Below are 17,295 nucleotides of genomic sequence, written 5' to 3'. Positions count from 1 at the left end.
TCCATTTACTGACAATAAACTTTCACTGTAGATAGCACCACAAACAAAATCAATGGACTATACAACTGTCTTATATTTTGTACATATCAGTGCAAAACAACAACAAAAAACATCAAAGTTCTGTAATTTTCCACATCTCACACCAGAGGGAAATTGTTTCTGTATGCTCACCAGTCAAGCATTGAAGATTCAGTTGTGGTGATGATGTACCTGCAATGGAAACAGGGGCGGGCCAACTTTTTGACTTGCAGGCCACAATGGGTTTTCAAATTTGATAGAGGGGCCGGGCCAGGAACAGATATTTGGAGTGTTTGTGTGAACAGATATATATGCCATGTAAAAGTTATTACATGAAAGGATTTGGCCTTTAACAGGTAAGTATACAAGGCTCATTGTACAAACTGATTTCAAAATACGCTGAGCCTTTTCTTACACGAATTAAGACAACCCAAGTCAGGTTTTTTTTTTCCTATGTGGCTTGCTGGCCTTTGCTAATTTGAATTCTAGCAAAAAAACGTGCCTTGATACATGAATCGCAGTTTGTCTGTTTGCTGAGTCTATAAATTACCATAGTTTAGCATGCACTGTGGCAAAGTGACGGTTGATATTGTATTCTTTGAAAACGGTTTCCTGAAAAAATATTTAGTTGTCCACTTCTTATTAAACACTCGGCACTCACAGTCTACTTTCTTTTTTTTCTTTTTTTTGTTCTGGGTCAAAATTGACCCGGATCATGTGAAGGCATTAAATAAGAACAGTATGTATGGGACCAACATCTTTCTTGTTCAAACAAGTCTATAAGCCATAAGTGAGTTTTTGATCGGTACCTACCTCAAGACACACAGTGAACAAACGTGAAGATTACTTCATATTCAACACAGCGACAGTCAGAGAATCGAACAGTAAACACTACTCGATTTCAAATGGAGACCAGAGATACAAACCATCCTGAGTGACTTTAAGCACCAAGTCTTCATTCCAACGAAGTCTGCCATGACGTCTGCAGAGGAAAACCAGGAGATGTCTCAGCCAACGGACTCCAGAAAAATAACTTTTAACTTCCAGGAGGAGGTTGAGCAAAACTTCAGCATGCAGCTCAACGATGAAGACTTTACATAGATCATTGTGAACCAACTTTCAGTCAAGTAAACGTCGTGATGCTTAACGAGGCGAGTGGTGATCAACGGCTGCCTCGTGTCTTCTGCTGCAGTTGCTCTGCTTCTGCTGCTCATCCCTCCCACAGACACAAATGTCAATCCGACTCAAAGTCCGGGTGATAACTTGCTTACGAACAGACCTGAATCATCGGTGACTCAACAGAAAGCTTTTGTCTCCCAGTCTGTTGTGACTTTTCCTGCAGGCACGCTCGCTCATACAAACTCTGCCCCAGTAATTGCCAAGATATGTCAATAAACTTATTCCAAATACTTTACCTTGTTGCGTTGATCATTCAGTGTTATTGTGGGGGGAAAAAAGGTAAAGCCTGAACAAATTCTATTTCAAATCAAAATTGCAATTTGAAAAAAAAAAATAATTTCTGCACGTCTGCCCCAAGAGTATTCACTTCTTATGGTCACTTTTAACTGGATAGGATAATGTGCACTAAAATTTTGGAAGCAATTCAAAGCAAATCTGAATATTTAACTGCGGCTTGACTTTAAAACTACACTGCAAATAATAATTTCAATGGCAGCTTCATAAAAATCTAAACATTTAGAGAATACGCCAAAAGTTGTCTGTGTAGTTTTATTCTTGCAAGAGAAAAGTTCAACAAGTGTGTAACTATGCACAGTCTGTAGAGGTTCTCCGCCAGGTACAATAAGATAGAAGGAGATAGCTTCAAAGTAAAGTATCAGTTACAAAAGGTCACTGAGTGGACACAGAAACTGAGTGGATACATAGAAATCAAGTTCAGAGTGTGCAGTTAACATTACAGTGGACAATTAACAAAGCAAGAGACAAGGTGAATCACCATGCAAGTCCAAAATTTGTAATTTCACTCCAAAACACTCTCAGCTTAAATGTCTCTCTGTAATTACTTGATGATGAAATGTTCATTCTCCCACAGATTTCACTTCTATTTCAACCACTGGGATTCTCAGGAGGCCCTTCCAAACTTAGTGTGTCCTTGAATGTGTCCATAGACATCTGTCTGTGTGCATGTGTCCTCCGGTGTCTGCTAAGAGAATGGCTCCATGAAAACCTGCGACCACAAGTGAGGCACAGATAGGGTCTTTCTCCTGTGTGAGTTCGCTGATGCTTTGTTAGTGACTTGTAGCGTGTGAAGGTTGCCCCACATTCATTGCAAATATATTTCTCTGACTTAATATGAACGTTTTGTTCATGTTCTTTCATGTTGCCCAGCTGTGAAAAGCCTTTACCACACACGGGGCAAAGATGCGGCTTCTCTCCTGAGTGGGTCAATCTGTGAATATTCAGATCCTGACGAGAATAAAATCCTTTTCCGCAGATAATGCATTTGTATGGTCTTTCACCTGTGTGGCTTCTCATGTGTCGTTTAAGCCCCTCTGAGCGGGAGAAACTGCTCTCACATACGCTGCATCTGAAAGGTTTTTCCCCAGTGTGGGAGCGGAAATGCCGACGGAGCTCTGAGGCCTTGAAGAAACACATCCCACAGTCCGCGCAGCAGTGAGGCTTTTCTGGCTGCTCCTCGTGCGTCTTTTCGTGTGCTTTGCAGTGGCCTGACTCAGAGAATCCCTTACCACAGACCGAGCAGGTGAAAGGCTTCTCCCCGGTGTGCATTCGCTTGTGGCGGACAAGTTTGTTAAGTTTACTGAATGTCTTCATGCAGTATGAACACTGATGCGGCACCTTTGGTTTCTTCGAGTGTGTGCGTTTATGCCTTTCCAATTTGGAAGGCCTATTGAACACTTTTCCACAGTCAGGACAGGGATGCTTATTAGTCCTACTGTGGCCATTCTGGTGTCGGATCAGCTTCTCTTGTTGTGTAAAGCTCTTATCACAATACTGACACTGATGAAGCGTCTTTGGCTTCCTCGTGTGCACAGGCTTATGCCTCTCTAGCTTTGATGGTCTGTCAAATACCTTGCCACAGATGGCGCAAGCGTGACACTTGTCAGATATGTGGCTCTCTGGTTGTTGGGAGTTTTCAGCAGCACTTAGGTCATCACTGGTATCTGATTCCGAGATTACCTTCACCACAACTACTCCTGAACCTGACAAACAATCACAGCAAAGAACAACATTATCATTCACTATCATTACGTGAACATATACAGAAAAAAACAAGTGATATCTGGGGATGTCTTTGATGGGGTTTAAGAGGGACATAATTAAACTACTGAGTCCAGTTTAACAGGGCTGAAGGGTTATTTTACTTTACTGAACGGCATATTCAGACTTATGCATGCATCAGTTGCTTAAACCGCATGGGGAACCTGGGTTCATTTTACTGGAAAAGGCAGCTGAATGACTGATCACATGGGGGAACAAAATGCAACCAACCATCAATACATACTTTCATCTGAAGATTCTGTTTTAGGGACAGGTGCAGTGTCTGGGCCCATGGCTGCTGCCTATTAACATACAATGTACAGACAGACAGAGAGTAATAGAGAAATTATATCACATGACCATATTGTAGAGCACTGATTCAGTGTATACTTTCATTCGTAGATGTAATTCTAATACAGTTACACAAAATCTGTTGTACTATCAAAGTGTTTTTATACCTGGCAGTCAAATGGCTTAGGAGCTGCTGTGTAACTGTCACTTTAAGTTCAGAGCCTCCTCCTCAGTGAGTTCTTCTTCTGTAGTTCCCCATATAATATTTTCGCTCCTCTTGTCTCTCCACGTTTGAACAGTTATCCTGTGGGAGAGGATCTCAATTAATCCTAAATCTATTATGCGTATATTTTTGGTCCTATATCTGTTTCCGCTTTGCCATGCAAAGATTGCGATCGGTTGGAAATACTAACTTTTGCTAGTTTAAAAGTCCCTGTCTGTTAAGCTGAATTATATGGTGGTTTGTGTCGAAGGGGGAATATTTTCCCTCTCCTTCAGCCCAGGTTCTTTATACCTATTGGAAAGGTTAGTCCAACTATGAATAGATCACACGACAACTTCTCTCCAATCAACAATTTATTTGGCACACAGATAATAGGTACAGAGTCAGTACTGAGACTTCAGCTTAACCACCTTAAGGGTATGAGAAGAGAAGCCCCCAACTATGTGTGCACAGAAGTTTTATTCTATCTGGGCTTCACCCGAGGACAATAGGAGGAGCGCGGCCTTTCGTGTATCAGTGGTCTTCTATGTGTGGCCGTGGCCGGCTCTAACTGGTATCTTCAAGGTGAAATACGAGTGTGGTGCATCTTATCTAGTGCGCAAGCTGAAGCAAAGCAGTAAATAACCCCGTATCTGGTAAGAGTTATGGGAGGGAAAAAACATAACTCTTTTATATCTAACATTTGTCTCGTTGTTGTTTTAACCTGCCAGCTGCCAGAATAAATGGACAGCACCTCCGAGAGCTTGCGGTTTGTCACATCATCATTTATCCAACACAACACAGTGTTGTCTACAGGCTAGCTGCACTGTAGCTGCTAACTGCCAACAGCTCAACACAACACAGCCAGCAACATTCAAATACATGTATGTAGGGAATAGGAGACCAAATAGAACTAAACGTTGAGAATGGATTTCAATAGATGATACTTGAGTTTACGGTTCAGACTGCCTGTGCAATTAAAAAGAGGTCCAGAAAGCGAGTAGAATATTGTTCACACGTACATGTATGTAACACCTGTGCATTTGTACGGCAGCCACGCCAAACTGTTCCTGGACCGAGTTCAGTATTACTCCGTGTTAGGACACAGAAACCCTATAACCCTATAACCCCGTCCTCCGGTAAACGCCAATCATTTTGACGCTGAGGGCTAGCTTTAAATGTGACTGTGAATGAGTGTTAACCTGGTACACGTACTCTCACAAAAAAACACCATGACATCGTTTGCTAGCCACGTTCGCTAAAGCTAACGTTACTGTAAGATAAGTACGCCAGACAAGACGTAGTAGATAGCACGTATAAGACTGACCCCAACCTCTCACAGTGATTCATAGAAGACTGTCGCATCTTATGTCCCCAGCATTTTTTTAATTTAACCTCCACCAGCCGGTCGCAGCGACCACAAACCTGATAAACAAGCGACTGCTGTGGATTTTTGTTCTTCGTCTCTATTTTTTTTTTTTTTTGTCAGTGCTGACTTTACTGGACACATTACTGCCCTCTGCATGTCAGGATAAAAAAATAGTTATGAGTGCACTTCAGATCTTTGCATCATTCAGAAACTAAGGCATTGCTTTTGCAAGAATGCAGCACAGGCCTAAGTTCTGTTCAGTGTATTTATGATAATACAGAAACACACTCTAATTTGCCTCTAATACAGTAGTACACACAGTGTTGCCTCCTTTACAATAGCTACTATCTATAGGCCACTACAGTGTGTGTCAACATTTGAAACTCTGAGAGAATTTGATTTTTTTTTTTGGTCTGATTCTTAGTTGATTATGATCCCACCACACACATAGTAATATAGTAAAATGACAATCAAATGTAACATTTATGAGGCATTGAAAACACAAACAATTGATCATGATATAAAGTGCATCAAGTTTATTATACATCAAATGTGGTTAAACTACAAAAACAATGAGGAAAATAAGTGGTGAAAGGCATGCATCCCAGAGTAATTGTTGTACCACTTTCTATATGAACCAGATAGAGCTGTTTCTCTTGCAAGGTGATTCAGTTCAGATGGTGATGATCTTTCATGAAATTAAAAAAATCTTCATTGATTGTTGGTATATAGTGTGTTGTACTTATTGACCTCAGCGCTCACAGGCAACCTTATCACTGATCCTCCAAGATTCATCACTGTAAATTATGTCGCTTCCTCTGTCATCTGTGATATGCTGTGTTTAGATGTTGTCCAGAGCTTCACTAAGATTGAGACCGTTCTGTATGTGGGTTGTAAAATCCAGTAAGACACTGTATATGATATTAGCCAGTTCATTAAACTTGGCTTGACAAGTCAAGTAAAAGTAAAATTTCACTCAATACAATACACTTGACAATATTTGTATGAATCTACATATTACAAAATAAATATATGGAAGATACATAAAAGTAATGTCCATTTAAAAAGCATAAACGGCTGATTTCACTGGGATGGAAAACAGTGAGAAAAGGAAATGGAGTTCTGAATGCCCCACACTTCCATGGACAGGATCTTGAATTGTCCCTTACAAAGTGGGATGCTCTTGAATGTGTCACAAGACTCTGTGTATCCTCCCTCCAGGTCTTCGTGCAGGCAGAGAGCATGGCCCCCATCGCCACCTGAGAGAAGACACGTACATTAGCAGTGCGCTCTCACTGTTGCCATCACAGATCTAGGCCTAGCGCTTCTATTTTGACAATAACTTTAGCTGACATACCAATAATGAGCCGGCTGTCGTTGCCTGCTATGAACATGGCTGCCTCTTGTTCCTTTTGTCTCTTGGGCTCTTTGGCAGTCATGGGTTCCTCTGATGATGGTGCAGTGAAGGGGACTGTCAGGTAACTGGGATTCTGGGGCGTCCCAGCAGGACAGGTCAGAGGTGTGATGGAGGAACTGCCACTATCTGTCACCTCTCCAGTCTGCTGCGGAGTAGCTCTTCGGGTCATGATGTTGACCATAGCCTGCTGGTAGCGCTCCATGCTAGGACGGAGCTAAAAGAAGATTCAGATTTCTTATTTGGCACACGTTCAGTTGTCAAAGGAACTGCATGATTATAAAGAAATTCTATCTGAAGTTATACACAGTGTCCATAGAAAGCCTATTTAAATATATTGTACTGAAGTTGAATAGAAGAAGAAGAAAACAGGAATATGTCTTACAGTAAAAACAAAACACTCCCCAGTTCCGAAATATGTAAAACCATTAGACTCGTGCTTTCTTCTTTCTATCAAGTCCGTTGACAGGAAGGCACCAAACACCTGTGAAATGAGAAATATTTCAGAGGCATACATAAACTGATTTTCATCAACACTTTTAATCAGATTTATCCCAATACTCATTACTTTATCAAAAGTTACCTCTTCATCTGTTGTTTTAATAATCAAGACGGCTGGTTCGTGTCCCTCCACGCGTGAATAGAATCTATATCAGAGAAAAAAAAACAGTGTCCAACTAAACCCAGTCTGTAAATGAAGACAAAGCCTTTCTGCACTGTATTATTTTAAGAGATGCTTTGTATGCCACAGAGAGGAGCTGACCATGCCTTTATCATGCCTTTTTAAATGATATCTCCGTGGCAAATGCAGTTAAGAGCTGTTGCCTATCTCACTAACTGGAATCATCAATCTTCTTCAAAACAGCTACTCTTGTCCACTGAACTGTGACTGACATTTGACTTTCACGCTTAAAACACACATGTTGATGGTGAAAACACACTGTCTGCCCGCTGCTCACTGTTACATAACATGCAAATACAAATGAGTATTGGTTTCCCACAGCAGGTACATGCTGCTCAGCTTGTATATAAGAGTTCTTTAATTCTCTTTAAATAACTCAACGACTCTTTAGCATTTTTGGTAAGTAAGCACCAAAAAGCTTCACAGATTACTTACGAGGCAAGGCTTCTTCCATGTTCCGCTGCACTGAACAACCTAATAGGACTGAAAAGGGCAAAGCGTTCTGGTATCCAGGCCCAGACGACTCTCATCTCGGTCGCTGTTACCACGCTGGAGTTCAGGTTGCTGAAGTCCACTGTCTCCACCAACTGCCTTCAGAAACATAAAAATAGCAATAATATGTGAAAATGGGATTCAAGTACATTTAAAATGACACACCAGCCAGCATATTTTCATAAATGCAGTATGTCATTCTTCATAAAAAACTGATTCTTTTATCAGTTCTTCTTTAAATGTTCCACTCACTGGCTGGACTAAGACAATGTCAGTATTAACTAACCTCTTCTGGTGTATGCTAACACCTTTTTGCATGAGGGAGTCCTTGTTGGCATTGAACAGGAGGTTAAGTTCTCTCCGCGTGGCCATTGGAATCATGAAGGCTCTTTCCAGGAGATTCTCAGCAGTGCAGTGGCGAGCTACGTTTTGCACAAATCTTTTCATATCTGTTCTGAAGTCCTCCACATCAGCCACTCGGGATGACACAGACACTTTGTAGAGGCCGAGCAGAGCCAGTGCCACCCTACAAAGAGTAATGATCAAATAAATTGAATGCATTGTTTCTTCTTCATGTGATTTTTTGCCACAGGAAATCACAATGTGGCTGCAACAAACCTGTAGAGGACCTTGTAGCCTTCCAGTAGGTAGACATCCAGAACTCTGATGGCGTATGTGAATGGAAGGTCGGCAAATATCCACATGATCCAGTCAGAGTAAAACTCAAAAAGGTTCTGGTGAGAGCTGGCAATCAGCTTGCGGATGCCTTTGCAGCACTTGTTGGCAAGGTCTCCAAAGGTCATGCAGGAAGCGCGGTACGTGAGGAACGTCTGGTCAATGTAGCGTTTGTTGGGGTCATTGTAGCAGATGAGTCGGGACATGCTGTAGAAACACTCGGCCTCGTCCTGGCTGAAGTGGAGGATGAGAGAAACCAAGGCAGGTAGGATGGGGCAGTAGTTCATCTCTGGGAAACATTTTCCAAGGCAGAGAAGAATCTTTTTAACAGAATTCAGACCTGCTTTGTTGAGACAGTATCTGGATAAGAAAAGATAAAGCAAGGAGTCAGTTTATCATATTCTACTCCAGTGCACAAATCAGGAATGCAGGAAAGAAAAGCATGTTAAGGGTGGTCTTAAGAGTTGCACTTAAAGCATCTGTGCATGCTTCAGTTTTTACAATTGGAGTGTCTTTGATTCAGTATTATTCAATAAAGATACCTTGGTATTTCTCCAGCCTCCATGTACTCTGGAACTGGGTGGTTGCTTATTTTGTGTTCTCCGAATAGCTTCTTAGCCAGTTCATAGAAGAGGTCTCTGTCTGGAGAGACTGACCTGCTTTGTGCAAAACAGCAATCCACAATTAAATAATTAGGCTGAATTGATCTACCTTGAAATGTATAAAGTGGTCATTTCAGTGACCTCTAAGTCATACTCTCTGTGCATTTACTCATAAAACACAACATCTAAAAAGGTTTGAATGAATTATATTCAGTGTTAACCTGGTATTGATGCTGTGGATGATGTGATAATAAGCTTTGGCCCTCAGTGTGTGCGGCATGGACCAGAATCCCTCTCGGCCCATAGTCTTCAGCTGCTGGCGCTCGCTCTTCAGGATCTGCTCGTATCTTTTTGCGGCTTCGGGATCAATCTTCTCCCAGTCCACAAACTGTCCATACTTCATCCCAGAGTTGGAAACAATCTCCCAGTTATCAGACTCGGAGATGGTCATCATGGCCACTGACTTGTGATTTGTTTTACTGCCTGAGTAAGACACGCACACATACCTTAATATTATTTTCCTAAATAGTGTAAATACATTCGGATTTTCATTTTGGCTGTAGAATCTATTTTCCATTTTAAAACATTGTTTCAGTACCATTAGAGTCTCTCGAGGGTGAATGCTTCTTTGGTTTTGACTTGTTTTGTTTAGCAGTGACTCCCGATTCATCCCCATCTTTTTCCTCCTTTTTGGTCACTTGAGGTTTGTGTAAAGAGCTTGTCCTCTGCCTCAATGGACTGGACCTTGAGAAGTTTCCCACTTCACTCTCAAAGTTCTGCTCCGATGTCTCATAACTGTAAAACGACCTACAGGGCATTTGAGCCAATATCAAAATTAGTCTTTTGGGCCCTATCTAACACGTACATTTTTAAAACCCAGTAACATAATTTGGATAGCAATATATTACAAGCATTTATGTTGAATATGAAAACCTACCTGGAGCGAGGTCTTAGACAGCTTTCCTCTTTCTCTGTCTGCACTCCATAGTTCTTAATGTCATCTGGGCTGTAGTAGGAGTGAGACCTTTGTCTGGTTCTTCCCAAGGAGCCCGGGTCTTGGTCAGAAGATGCATGCGTGACTGAGTTAATATTTCCACAGTTGGAGAACTCCAGCGTCCTTGAGACGTGTATCATCTCAAGTCTTTTCCTTGGAGGGAATGAAAGCTAGAAGGCAGCGTCTCCTGTTACTCGCTACTCATTCTGAGGGTCAGGCCTTTATATGAGCCCGTAGGATGTGGTCATGTGGGTTATACACGGTTTGTTTTTGGTTTTTGGCACCGAATGTAAAACGTTCCATTGATTTTCCTGTTTTCACATTGGCAACATTAAGTGTCCCATTCCAAGAAGTGGTCAGTCTCTTCTCAGGATCCACAGTGAGACCATAATCAGAACCAAAGCATTACAATTTCCAGATCATGTGCCAAAATTTAGATACTTTAAAAGATCAGATTTCCTCCTACTTCACCAGGCGCACCTATCAATATGTTAAATACATACTGTTTATTGCTTTTACAAATGCCTCAGTATGTTAAATGTTTATTTTGACATGGAAATATACTCTGAGTAGTATTTCCAGAGACATGAGGGTAATAATGTGTTGTTACCTTTTCTCTGAAATTGTTTCATGTGGAGCATCAAAATGCCAGAGGTACCTATTCCAAGAAGTCTCCAAAGGTTATTATTCTACACAACATATGCATGTTTTCCTCTAAACACGTCCATTGTTTGGTTACAAAACACAAAAGCTCTACAAGTTCTTACCTCATATGTGGGCTCATTGGAGCTGAAAAACAAAGTCTTTAGCTGCTGTGTGTAAAAATGGTGTGTGCTGTTGTTCCTCCATGTTGAGTTCCATGAAAGCTGGGTCAATACAAAGTCAGAGTTATACGTAAGAGGTGAAAACCAACTCTTGGGGACTGTGAAGAATATACACTGCAGTATTCTTAGTTTGTGTGCACACTGACATGCTGCTGTACTCATGATATGGTGCCACTTCAGGCCATTTCTCACTTTTAAACACCAAACATATGCACAACTCTCTTATTATGGGTATCATAGCTACATTCCTGAATAGAGGAAAATCTGGCTACAGGTTACAAAACATCAACAGAGGACATGTTTTGGATTCAGTTGTCTGTCATTACACCTGAGACACCTCACTGTGTTGAGACAGATTTTGGACTTGGATATTGATGTGGTTTGTGGTTTTCATTTTTTTCCAGCTTTGTTTCAAAACTGAAAAGCAAAGATCTGACTACTAACACAGAAATGTATAAAAGATTATTTTGAATGTAGTGAATGAAGTTGTCATCTGGGTTTTTAGGTAATGGTAAACATGAGCGTGGATCGAAACAAGGACTTGGCGAAGAAAGACAATCTAATACAAATAATTAATACACTTGTATTAATTAATAATTGATACAAATACACTTCATCAGAAGTAAGTGAAAAACAAACAATTTTGCATATTAAAGGAAAGACTTTTACTCATCCCTTGTGGGTGGTCTTTGTTTCCTCCTTCAAGCTTGGGTCCTCTACCAGAGACAGTATCTCAGCTGTTCCAAGTCCCACCTCCAGAAAGTTCCATGTGATCCTTTTGAATCCAATCTGAAAGGGAATTTTGCTCAAGATTTTTTTTTTTTTTTTTTTCTTGAAGCTTTTTTTGGACTTGTACTGAGTGGTTGGCTCATCACTGGTGACATGGAGTGTGGATGCTACTGGTTCCAGTGCTTTGAGGTAGGATAGCACTGTGTTCAGATGAGCCCAGATAGCTGATGGCTCGTGATGCATTGATGAGCTAATGGAACAGAGAGACACCACCCCAGATTTGGTGTCAGCCACACCTGTATGGAGAGTGGTCTGTTGATGGGAATCGCCAAAATGTACTGTATCTCACTGGCATATACAAGTTTTCTGCAAATTCAATTTGAAAGACAGTATCATCTCCTCTTATGTTTTCCTTTAGGGCCCCTGAGAGCTTGTTGTAGATATGTTTTCCCATCTTTTTGTTAAGTTGGTTTGAAACATCATCCAGCAGTGTCTGTCTAGTCCCATGGGCTTTTTCCTTTACTGCGAGGTTGGCTTTGAAAATGTATTTTGTTCCATCTTTTTTCAGTCTTCTCTCTCCTCAACCCTGCTTCTCCACTCAAAGCACCAGGTTTGCTCTCCTGCATCAAAGTCAGAGGTTGGCAGTTCCTTGTGCTGGCAGTCAGGGCACTCCCTGTACATGCACTCCTTTGTTAGACTTGTGCATGCCACAGAATCCATTAGGTCATTGAGACTGGCACGCAGTCTGTCTTTCATAAATTGGATGTCTGCATGTATTTTGCAAAGGCATGTGTTTCTGTCCTTGATTGTTGGTTTAACAATCCAGAAAGGCTTTTTGAACAAGTATTTTCATGGACTCAAGCAGGAAGCGTATTTGCATTCTTTTCTTGCTCTTTTTAATTGTCTCCTTCTGTCCCATTGTTATTCATCTGTGGTCATCATTCTCCAAAAATTGTTTTCTTTTCTTGCACTTCTTTGCTGATTTTATTACATTGCATTTTTCGGGTGTTACAGACTTTGGTGGCCCTTGTCACATTTCTTTTCATGAGCTTATTTGACAACCCAAACTGCTTTTTGGCAAAGTGCAGCAGGTAGTATTTCTTCAGAAGCTTGCCAGCTTTTTTTTTTTTTTTTTACTTCTGTTGAGACACTCTGTTTGGAACTACAGCATTGTCTTCTAACCTTTCTTTTCTCTCTGTGTGTCCATCTCAGATATCTTTCTCTGTCTTTTCTGATAACCTCTTGGCATTTAAGTGGATCTGATTCAGTTCTTTCTGTATACTTTTGATCTCTCTGCTGTGGTCTTGTGTGCTATCTAAAGAACAGACAGAATCACGTTTAAGTAGCTATGAATTAGTTGATGGAGTATTTTGTATAACTATTTAACTTAATACACAGCATTTTAAGAGCCAAATTAATGCATTTATAACATTGCCATTGCCATCACAACACGTCTTTTACACCACAATTAACAAAATAGATAGATAGACATTACTGTACATGGTAAATAACTGCGAAAAGGGAACTAACAGCAGGGGGCAGTATTGTACTGTTGAACCCACGAAGAAGAAGAATCTGGTCTTTGCCGTGTTCCGTTGTGACGTCACACCCAAAACAAGAAGCAGTCTGCTGGTGATTAATTCCGGATGGTTCAAATAAAGTGGACACTCGGCTTCGTATCTAACTTTTATCACAATGTCTCAGGATCTCTGGTAATGAATGTTTCCCGATGCGGGAATAACTCGGCTCAGACGTATTATCAATGACAACAGACATTATATCTGTCTAAAGGGCTGCTCTGTATCCAGCTAGCTAAAGTGGTAGCTAGTTCTTCCCTGTGAAGTTTAGCCAAATACCATACCAGTAAATATGCGCCTCTTATGTGTCGGTAAATGTAGTAATGCAATTCTGGGCGAGGGGAAGGAAACCAGTTTTTGTGCTGTATTCTTGTATTTACTCTACAGATAGTCTGTGTAACGTTAGCAAGTGTCAAAAGAGAGAGAAGGCGATGCTAAAGATGTCGCAGGATAATCACAACGCTATGTTGTGATGTTTTACCTAACTAAGCTAATATAACGACGGAAACACTGGTTTAGCTCAGGCTTTTGAGGCTGACACCGTCATTCATCCCTTTCCCACTGTCAGTGTAGTATAAGCAGCATTAGCTAATGTTCAAAGAAATACAAAAGCCTCTGTATCAACCTGAATATTAGCATTGACATAGCTAAAGCAGTTCATTGGTCAGTTGTCTGCCAGGTCCTTTGCAGGTTACTCAACAAAAGGAAGCACACAGGTATCCTCTTATAGCCTTATGTTTTCAACTTTTAAAAGTTAACCAACCTCTCCTGGTATCTGTACTGTCTGTCATGTGCCAGTAAAGACAGATTAATTTTACATGGCTTTTATTGTATCTCTGTTTTTCAGTTGTATCTTATTCTGTACACTACTTCTAATGCATAGGTTTATAATCAATATGCTCAATAAGGAGACATCTTATCCTTATTCATTCATCCACAGGTTACAGAATTATGATGCCACTTGTCGGCTGGCACAGGAAATAGCTGAAAACATCCATGAACGGAACAGACAACAGAGAACCGGGGGAAACCCTGCAAAGGTAAGATGTTCCATTCTGGACTACAGTTATGCAAATAAAGCCGGCACTGTGTTGCATTCAATAGTTTGCATGTTCTTCTGCCTTCTCAGATAAACATGACGCTACGGGCATCACTCCAGAAGCTGAAACAGAATATTGCTCAGCTCAAGGAGAGTCTGTTGCGAGCTTCCTCATCTCGCCGCATGTATCCTTTTCTCTTGACAATGTTCCAAGCAGTGGAGGTCATGAGACTGAGATTATTCCATTTAGGGCTCCAGGGCTTTCTTCTCTGGTATTAGCAGCATTGTTCCTATAGAGGGCGTTAGAATGTAGAGGATCATTCTTACTAGTTCGCTGAGACCAGATGTGCTCGAGGGTTCATTCTGATCCAAAGAAAAGTCTCAAAAACTTCATTTGTCCACTGTCGTTGAAAGTGATTAAGATAATGTCAGTGTTTTGCACGACCTTAACATTGCCTCATCAGAATGCAGTCAGAAGCGGACAGGAGGCAGAACCTTATTGACGACCTGCTAACCAGAGAAAAGCAGCTCAATGCCACTTTCAAGGGAGACATCACAGAGCCTGAACCATCCAGGTATTTACTTCTAGGCAAAGTAGCTTCTAAACAGGAGCAAGTAAATACTGTCAAAAATCATTAAACATTCTCTAAGAAGGATTACATATTGATAATTAACAGTCCCAGTCTCTATTTATGATAAATACAGTTCTCCCTTAATTAATTCCAGTATTTCACTTGTGCTCCTGTGAAATATTTATCTATCTTGAATTTCTGTCTGTGTCAGAAGGGCCAAATTCTTCAGGGGCATCCCATCCAGAACATATCACCCTTCATTTTGTGATATTTCCTTTTTCTTTATTCTCATTATTCAAGACTTTTTTTTTCTTGAATAATGTTTAGCCCTGGCTGCCCAATTAAAAATAATGAATCCTCATTCTCTTGTCTGTGTCCTTGACCAGAGAGGTCATAGGCCCTGTTCTCGCTTTGATGATATGTCACCTGTCACTAACTTTCTGTGAAAGTCTGGCTGCATCCGGTATGACCCATGGGATGTAACCTCTCCCTGTGCTATCACATGGAAGGAAGTCCATCTGTCTGCAACTTTGACTTGGGCGCTTACCTTCGTAGCTAATTATTCTTCATTAAGAGATTTGCTCGCTTTGCGCTGTTGATCACACATTTTTCAGCCCTTGAAATATACACACGCAGACGTTCATACGAATGTGCGAGCGTGTTCTGATGTGCAAGGATGAAAGGAGTGAGTTTACAGTATATAATGCTCCACTGAGCAGATATTCCACTGCTTTTGGAGCTAATCAAGAGCTGGATATAATGTCATAGTCTGATGTGATATCAATGTGACAGCTTTGAAAACCACAGACAGGAGGTAGTCATTACTATGTGACCCCTGGTGATATTTGTTTGGACAGGAAGAGGAAATGGTGTCATGTTGTGAACGTCTCTGGCTTCACATGTCTGTTTTGTAACTTTTCCTGGTTGGCACCTCCGTGTTGTTTATATCGGCCCAACATTAATGGAAAACTCTTGTACAGTACCAAATGTATTCAGAGATGTTCCTTGAGGAGTAACTGAAATGACAGCAGCATGAAACCAAGCATCTCGGTTTCATCAGATCGGTGGAATTTGGAGAAGTACTTGTGCTGATGCTTTTACATGAGACTGCCTTTGGATGTGGGATTGATCTACTTAGTGGTGCTTTGCACAGGCTTTCATCTTTTTACAGACCACACACCCAATTACATAAAAGGCTCTGTAAAAAATTTCAAATGACATTTTCTAATAAATTAGCTTGGCATACTGTAATCATGTGGTCGTATGGTTTTTAGTTTGCTCAGTGAGACCTAAATTTAATAGTGATATGTGGTGGGTAATTTGGATTTGTGGGGAGGACCTATTCCCACTGTGTGGTCTCTGAGGACAGAATGTGGGAGGGGGTTGGATTGGCCATGCTTGGATAATCTAAGCCACTTTTTTTTCCTGAGAACTTTCTGTAGAAGTAAAGAGATGAAAGTTGCCGACTTTAATCTATCCCTAAAACAATACATTCTAAGCATCTCCATTTCAGACCAAGCAAAAGAAGGAGATGGCGCCTATCCTTAAAGGTTCCATTCACCCTGTTGCCCCTTTGACTCACCTTTCCTCCATTGTTCACTGACTTTTCCTTTGTGTTTGATTGCATTGGAAATAGTTGGAATTAGTTAAATCTTGCCTGTCCAAGTCACTCAGTCAGGACGTGGATGCCCAGGCTCCAGTGGTGGCAGTCTAGTTCTTTGCAGCAGCCAAGAGATGTGCCTGACTGATTTTGGCCGCTCCCCACTGACTGGTTAATTGGATCTTCACACAATGGCCACTTGCATGGAGGAAGTGGAGGGCTGGCACATAGACTCATAGTAATCAAACTTGTTAGAGAGATTAGACTGAATGCCTTGTCTCACTCAGTCCTCTGATGGTATCAGCCTCACCCTGGCTGCGTTATGAATAGCCTCAAAGTGTTTTACTAGTGCTTCAGAAGAAGCTTGAAGTGGTCATCATGCTGTGATATGGGGGTGAGATAAAGGTAGTGTTACACATTACACATTTTTTCTGAATTTGAAAGATTAGGTTTAAATATACCATGAAAATGAAAAACTTTGCTTCAATACCACAGCAAATATATAGTACTATTAAATTTTTATTTCCAGCCACTGATAACGTTATGTGTGGTTCAGTTCACTTTTGCTTGACTAGCACACTGTTTTCTCTCAGCAGACACTGAAACCCAGCCTCGCACACAGACCCTGAACTCATCACCACAAGACAGCCACGTCTAGTGGGGGTCTGAAACACAGCTTTAAGCTATTAGGAGAAGAATAGCTTTTAAACCACACAGCGGTGTATGGCACAGCACATTACAGTCCATAGAGCTCTCTTGTCTGACACTTTGTCAGATCAGTTCGCAGGCTTGTGACAGATGAACATGCACTGTTTACATATTGCACGAGCCAGCGTGGTATTCTTCAATCATGCGAAAATTTAAAATGGACGTTTCCTTGTGTAGGTGTTTGCCGCAAGAGTTGTGCAAAAGTGCGTTGTACTCCTCTTTAGAGTGATGGTTCACAAATAAGAAGACATGGCAGTACAGTATACTTTT

General features: G+C 41.1%; 3 protein-coding genes across 7 annotated transcripts in view; 1 reads left to right on the top strand and 2 right to left on the bottom strand.

Annotated features, from left to right (window-relative positions):
• Positions 1–1,744: 1,744 nt before the first annotated feature.
• Positions 1,745–5,257, bottom strand: LOC311497420 (uncharacterized protein). 3 transcript variants are annotated; one of them, XM_084557722.1, is made up of 4 exons: positions 5,076–5,257; positions 3,714–3,850; positions 3,500–3,557; positions 1,745–3,197 (listed from the first exon to the last, which is right to left on the bottom strand). In XM_084557722.1, the coding sequence occupies exons 3-4, from the start codon at positions 3,546–3,548 to the stop codon at positions 2,083–2,085; spliced, it is 1,164 nt and encodes a 387-aa protein (XP_084413848.1). In that variant the 5' UTR covers positions 3,549–3,557; positions 3,714–3,850; positions 5,076–5,257; the 3' UTR covers positions 1,745–2,082. The 3 variants fall into 3 exon arrangements, with proteins under 3 accessions (XP_084413848.1, XP_084413847.1, XP_084413849.1); XM_084557721.1 differs by having other exon boundaries at positions 5,082–5,257; XM_084557723.1 differs by having other exon boundaries at positions 5,174–5,211.
• A 410-nt stretch (positions 5,258–5,667) lies between these two features.
• Positions 5,668–10,215, bottom strand: LOC311503485 (TBC1 domain family member 24-like). Its single transcript, XM_084566223.1, has 11 exons — positions 9,920–10,215; positions 9,581–9,789; positions 9,204–9,465; positions 8,923–9,039; positions 8,324–8,740; positions 7,988–8,231; positions 7,649–7,800; positions 7,115–7,178; positions 6,917–7,015; positions 6,475–6,748; positions 5,668–6,376 (listed from the first exon to the last, which is right to left on the bottom strand). Exons 1-11 carry the CDS (start codon positions 10,114–10,116, stop codon positions 6,201–6,203), a joined length of 2,211 nt encoding a protein of 736 aa, XP_084422349.1. The 5' UTR covers positions 10,117–10,215; the 3' UTR covers positions 5,668–6,200.
• Positions 10,216–12,921: 2,706 nt separating this feature from the next.
• stx8 (syntaxin 8) overlaps positions 12,922–17,295 on the top strand; it is a 37,052-nt gene continuing 32,678 nt past the window's right edge. Inside the window, exons 1-4 of one of the 3 annotated variants that reach the window (XM_084566565.1) lie at positions 12,922–13,241; positions 14,047–14,146; positions 14,236–14,330; positions 14,610–14,720. In XM_084566565.1, the coding sequence (XP_084422691.1) occupies positions 13,225–13,241; positions 14,047–14,146; positions 14,236–14,330; positions 14,610–14,720 (323 nt within the window). In that variant the 5' untranslated portion in view covers positions 12,922–13,224. Of the gene's footprint in view, positions 13,242–13,269; positions 14,147–14,235; positions 14,331–14,609; positions 14,721–17,295 lie in introns of those variants that run through there. The other 2 variants (XM_084566566.1, XM_084566564.1) reach the window with 2 other exon arrangements.

This window comes from Chelon labrosus, assembly GCF_963514085.1.
Source record: "Chelon labrosus genome assembly, chromosome: 2".
NCBI classification, from domain to species: Eukaryota; Metazoa; Chordata; class Actinopteri; order Mugiliformes; family Mugilidae; genus Chelon; species Chelon labrosus.
Note: the sequence above shows the minus strand (reverse complement) of the source record. Positions and strands in the feature narration are given on the sequence as shown.